The 6,156-nt window shown below is 36.7% G+C and overlaps 1 protein-coding gene across 1 annotated transcript in view; it reads right to left on the bottom strand.

Moving 5' to 3' along the window:
• The window catches only part of TTC37 (tetratricopeptide repeat domain 37), a 47,117-nt gene that overhangs the window by 13,650 nt on the left and 27,311 nt on the right, over positions 1–6,156 (bottom strand). Inside the window, 4 exon segments of the mRNA XM_010010822.1 lie at positions 2,432–2,555; positions 3,387–3,511; positions 4,805–4,882; positions 5,442–5,535. Coding sequence (XP_010009124.1) covers positions 2,432–2,555; positions 3,387–3,511; positions 4,805–4,882; positions 5,442–5,535 — 421 coding nt within the window.

Genomic DNA, 6,156 nt, shown 5'->3' with positions numbered 1-6,156 from the left:
GGAAAGAGACACTATTTTGGAGCATACATTAAGCTTACTGTTAACATTAGTGCACTTGTTACTTTTGAGTCCTTCTGCTGCTATGTCTTGTGTATGGTGTACAGAATTAACAGCCTGTCACTATTGAATCATGGATCAAGCTACATCAGTATCCTTGAGTTCTCAGGATACGGAAAACAGCAGTGGTTGCGTGCCATTTCAGCACCCAAGCTTATCACGTGCAACTACTTTGCAAGACTCTGACACTTTAGCTGTCCTTCAGCAGCAGCCACAAAATGAATAGTAAGAGAATCTGTGTAACATTGACTGATTTTCTTTTCTTGAAGACATTTCTACTTCTAACTAGTATCAAACCTGCACTGTAGTGTACTTACTTATAGCTTTGAATTCCAGGAGGAGAAAAGCCACAAACGACCCTGCTATATGAAAACGCTCTGAGAATAGGGATATTCTGAGGAATTATGCCTTGTTTGTATCAAGAATTGCTCTGACACAAGGTAGTTTGACCACGCCTTCCACCATCTGCTAGTTTCAGTACCCCCATGAGTTGTGCTGTTCTATTCATTCCATTATGAGAGGCAATTTAATCTCATATAAGTAGTATTCCAGGCTTTACTGGAGACCTACTAGATACAGTCAATTATTTTTTTTCAGCTAATTTTTGTAGTATAGGTAGAGAACTCTTAACTCAAATTAATCCCCTGATCTTCAGATCTGGTGAAAACAACGTGCTCAGCACAACCAAAATCAATGACCTTAACTGATGTACTAGGTGAAGGTGTTCTTACAATAAGGGCAAGACAAACTGAATGGAGGCCTATAACAAAACAGCACATGGCAACAGTAATCTGGAGTTACTTCACTGTAATGCCCTAAACACAATCATAGAATGAAGTGCTGCTTACTTTCACTTACCCAGTGACTACTGGCTTCTAATCAAGCCTTACTGGTTATTATTTCTGCCTTCAGAAAAGACAAGAATGTAAACTTGTGATTTGATACTTTGTTTTCAGTCCCTAGCAAGAAAAATTTGTAAGTGCTGTTCAATATAAATAGCCAGCACCACATTATCTGGTGCAAAGGCACTGCTCTTTGACAAGTAAGAAGTGGAATCCTATTATATTAGCTATAAAGATACACTCACTGCTAAAAAATTCTGTGACAAGCTGGCCACAAGAAAGAAGAAAGACACCTTCTTGTGTGACATCCTAACTCAGCCCTTTAAGTCATCTAGCATGAATTCCAGCCAACGAAGACATCTGTCTATTGGACTAGAATGGACCCTTTTAGTAAAATCCACTGCATACCTGTGCAGCACTGTGCTTCCAATTCACATCTAGATATATTCACTGCAGTGTTACTTTCCTTAACTACTTTGTGTTTAAAGATAAAAAAAAAAGAAAAAAAAAAAACAAAACAAAAAACCTCCAAAACTCTCATTGTCTATTTTTATGACAAAAATAGAAAACTGCCGTGATTAATAAGACGTAGGAAATATAAGGTTTCCAGCTGGTTTATCATCAGTTGCTCAGGATTTAGAGTGTACTAGATCATGAATCTTCACTGTTTCAGGAGTCTGCTGGCAAGACCAAGACTGTACAGCCACTACTGGAGTTCTCTTCTGACAGAGTTGATCCTGACTGAAAGCCTGAGATGTTAGCTCTCAATCCATAGCTCCCTGAAGACTAACAATGATGCCTCCATAGCTAGGGGGAAAAAGAAGAAGAAAAAGAAGAAGAAAAAGAGGAAGAAAAAGAGGAAGAAAAAGAGGAAGAAAAAGAAGAAGAAAAAGAAGAAGAAAAAGAAGAAGAAAAAGAAGAAGAAAAAGAAGAAGAAAAAAGAAAAAGAAAAGGGAAAAAGAAAAAGAAAAAAGAAAAAGAAAAAAGAAAAAGAAAAAAGAAAAGAAAAAAAGAAAAAGACATTCATAACTTAAGTGAACAACTGATACAGATCTGTTTCTTTTCATGGGGAAGCTACAGGATTGTCCTTGCCTACAATGCTTGGAACACAACTGTTCTGGAGATTTCTGACTATTTAAACTGAAATTGTTTTCATTTGTCATCTAGATTTCCTACAGCTAAAGAGCAAAAATACTCCCTTAGTGCTTAGGACAACTACATATTATTTTAAAAGATAAACCTATTAAGACTACCATTCAAGGATACTAGAAATACAAACTGCCCAGCCCACTAACCCTTTCACTCCATACTGCTTGAACAACATGGAAGAAGAGATAGGCCATAAAACAAAACATATCATATGAATAAGCTTAAAAGAACACTGCATCCACTCCCATGTCTACTCTGCAACACAAAAAAAAAAAAAAAAGAAAAAAAAAAAGAAAAAAATTCACGAGATCTCCCCAAAAGTAAATCTGAGGATTCAGCAGTACAATAAACATCATACATGGATTATTATTCCTTCCACTCACCATTTAAACAGCAGTGTCTTTGCAGCATCCACTTTATTCTGTTTGTACTCTATTATTGCCAAGGCAGTCAAGATATGTGCTTTATCTTCTTCAGACTCAGCAACAGACAAGGCTTTTTCATAGGCTAGTAAAAATTAAGACTCAGAATTGAAATAGGAGAAAAATTATCATTTTTATAAAGCCTCTAGAAAGGCATGGTATTAGAATTTACACACAGGGGCACTTTGGCTTCAGGTTCACTATATTCTCACACCTCAAATAATAGGCAGAAAACCAAAAAAAAAAAAAAAGTTGACAAGGACTGTGGAAGTAACTAAATGTTAGAAATGCCAGGGCTGTTTAGAGCCTGGGAATTGTTTAATATTTAGCAAAGGGAAACAGAACTGAAAAGCAGAATTGGGATATCCAGCAAAGGCCTGAAAAAACCACAGTGTAAATACTCCTCTGTGACAGTTTATTTACAAAATAGTACTTCAGATGAGCACACTTCACTCCATCTAAAAAGTGAGAGGTACTTAAAATACTGAGCTGGCTGTTCCTTTGTGAGTGATTACAATTCTGCACTGACAATTCAGTACACATTTTTGTGAAGTCTCACATCTTAGCAGTACTGAACATGACCATACAAGCACTTGTATTTATCAAAAAGTGCTATGAACAACACATTATTCTCCTAACCAGAACTGATTTTTCCAGAAAAGCCATTTCATTTCAGAACAAGGGAAACTTCCCTTTGAATTAAAACATTTGAAGAAATGTAGTTTCCCTTTGTACATTTGAGTATTTCTAGCATCCTACTGAAGAGCCTATTGATTAAAATAGTTTTGTACTTATGTATTAGAACTGAAAGAGTGAAATAAACTGAACTACAGCTAGGTTGGTCAGACAAAATTAAAAATTAAGGTTACTCTCAAGAGATTTGTCCCATAATGCTTTGAATTAGACAGATGCTTACCTTTGATACTTTCTTGTAAGAGTCCTTTCTTGAAGTAGGCTAATGCTATCCCCACAATGCCATCAAACTTTGTTAAGGGTATTGATGTATAAACCTCAATGGCCTTATCACACTCACCAAGGGCACTGTAAAAACAAAACCAGACACTGGTATGAAGGATGTTGCCAGCATCTGCTATAATTCACAGAAGCTGTCCTTGTAGACCAATATCCTCTTTTCTACAACAGTTCTAAGCAGACACCCGGAAAGAGCAAGATTAGGACATGAATGTGTAATATTCCTCCTCCTGTTACAGCAGTTACTCCCTCCAACTCTCTTTTGCATGAAGAATAACTTATACAAAAAAGTCCTCCCTATCTGCATGACAGCTATATGTAAGGATGTCACTTAATGGTCACCATAACAGAGTGGAAGAAAATAGCAAAGGAGTAACATGAAAAAAGCACATCAAAAGTATGCATGCACACAGATAGTCAAGTGTCCATATAGACAGACATACAGCATTCTTGTTCTAAGACCACTGTGGAAGAAATTATACAGGACTGTGCTTATCAGACCTAGTTATTAGTTACTGGAGCCTTGCTCTTGCTTAAGTTGCACAGAGGAATCACCACGCATACAGCATGGATGTGACACCACAGGAAACTGAAAAGTTGCTTCTAAAATCTTCCCTGATGTTAAAGAATGAATTACCACAGCCTTGAAATTCTAGTGTCGTGTACAAAACCTGAAGAATATCTGAAGTTTTCCTAGAGAGCTGACATCTGATTAGCAGAGCTCGAGTTACATCAAAGAGAAGTTTGAAAATCTTCATCTGTTAAGACTTGTATCCTGCATTCCCTCAGAACTAGAAGGGAACAGTGAAGGGAACTGAGAATTCTGAGTACAACTGCAGCAGAAAAGGTCATCAGCAGATCACATACATGTACACAATACCTCCAACCCACATGCTTCAGGTTGTACAAGTCGATACAGATTCAAAGGGCAGGTAGAAGTGATTTTGAATAAACCTTGAAGCAGCTATTCTATTCTAACTAAGCCCACTACATATCTCAAGCGTGGATACTGTAAAAAAACCAATTTATTCTGGAGACCATAAACCAGCTACATTGTGTAGACTATGTTAAGGCACTTAAGTAACGAGCTAAGGATAAGGGAATCACTGATATGTTATAAACTATGAAGATACTGAGAAATCCCTTGCAATTTGATTTTTTTTTTTTTTTTTTTTTTTTTTAAATATACTACCCATTTCTGGAGCACATAAAAACTTCAGTCAAACATGTCTACAGTTAAATGATGTTTAGTAGATTATTTTTAACAACCACCTTTTGGCATCCCTCACGTTTTGCATGACTGTATTCACTACATCCAAAGCTGAAGTTAGAGGCTGGAAAAATAAGTCAAGAAACACTTACCACAAACACCTGCCACAGTTTTGCATTGCTATATTATATTTCTCAGTATCACCAGAATTTTTCAGCAATGAAGCTGCCCTGAAATTAACCACATTTAAGAATTATTACCATCTAACACACATTTTGACAATAGTTCTCACAATGGACAGATATTTTACGCAAAAGCTTTTCTATGCTAATGAAGTACAGAGCCCATTTTACTGCATCAGCAAATACATTCACCAAACACATTCCTTCACTATGTCCCCCTACCACTGAAAAGAAGGAAGAAGAAAAACAAGCAAAGCCAGTGCCCAACCACCTCCATTAATTAGAATGAGGTAAAGACCAAAACTAAAACTAAGCTCATTAACCTCCAAAATTTCACTTAAGTCCCACACAGTGAATTAGCTAAATGTCCTGCTAAGACATAGAAGACTAGGAATGCCCTTCCTTCTCCACTTCTGCATTCTGCACTTCTAAATTCGATGTAAGAACATCCCCACACCTCCACTCACAATACACTTAGTTGAAATGTACTGTTGAGAAAGTAAGGTTTACTAAACGAAAAGAAAAACCCTTAAGTTTTTCAGATGGTGCGTGGAAAAAGAGATCAAGAAGCTTGTATAAGTAAACTTTTAAAGAGCATGTAGTTTACCTCTCATAAGCATCTGCTGCCTGCCTTTTTAGATTCAGATACTCATTCAAATAACCAAGCATTGTGAAAGCAGATGCATCATCTGGATTTCTTTCTAGAAAATCAGAATTGACAGTATAGAGAACATGATCAGAAAGAGCTGCAAAAAACATACAAAAACATTGCTACACTGATGCTACAGTGTACACATATAGAAGAAACATTCTGCCAAGTGCTTTTATCAGTTGCTCACTGGAATCACTTTGGCAGGCTGCAGGCAAATACAGAAGAGAGATGAAGACCCACAACATGGCATCAGGTTAGCTAAAAAATGTTTAAAATTTCAAGACACAGCATTAACACACTCAATGGATTTTAAATTTTTCAACATGCAGTGTTTGGGTTTTTTAAAATGAAACAGGAAACTACTCAGCTCATATTGACTACAGTAAAATACTGGTAGAATCTTACAATTTATTTTTAATACTATAACTTTGAAATATTTATTAGTAACTAAGGTAGAGATATTACAGCCATCATCGCATCTCAGACTTTTAACCTTTTTTCCCAGATTAGGAATGATCACTTAGAAGCCTCCTGCAGTCTGTTTAACAACAGGGATTGGACAGACAAGTATATTCTCTCATTTTACAGAATGATTTGGGTTGGAAGGGATCTTAAAGACCATCCAGTTCCAACCCCTGCCACGGCCAGAGACAACTTCCATTAGACCAGG

This window comes from Nestor notabilis, unplaced genomic scaffold (assembly GCF_000696875.1).
Source record: "Nestor notabilis isolate BGI_N333 unplaced genomic scaffold, ASM69687v1 scaffold5200, whole genome shotgun sequence".
NCBI lineage: Eukaryota > Metazoa > Chordata > Aves > Psittaciformes > Psittacidae > Nestor > Nestor notabilis.
This window is presented reverse-complemented; position numbering and strand designations above follow the sequence as displayed.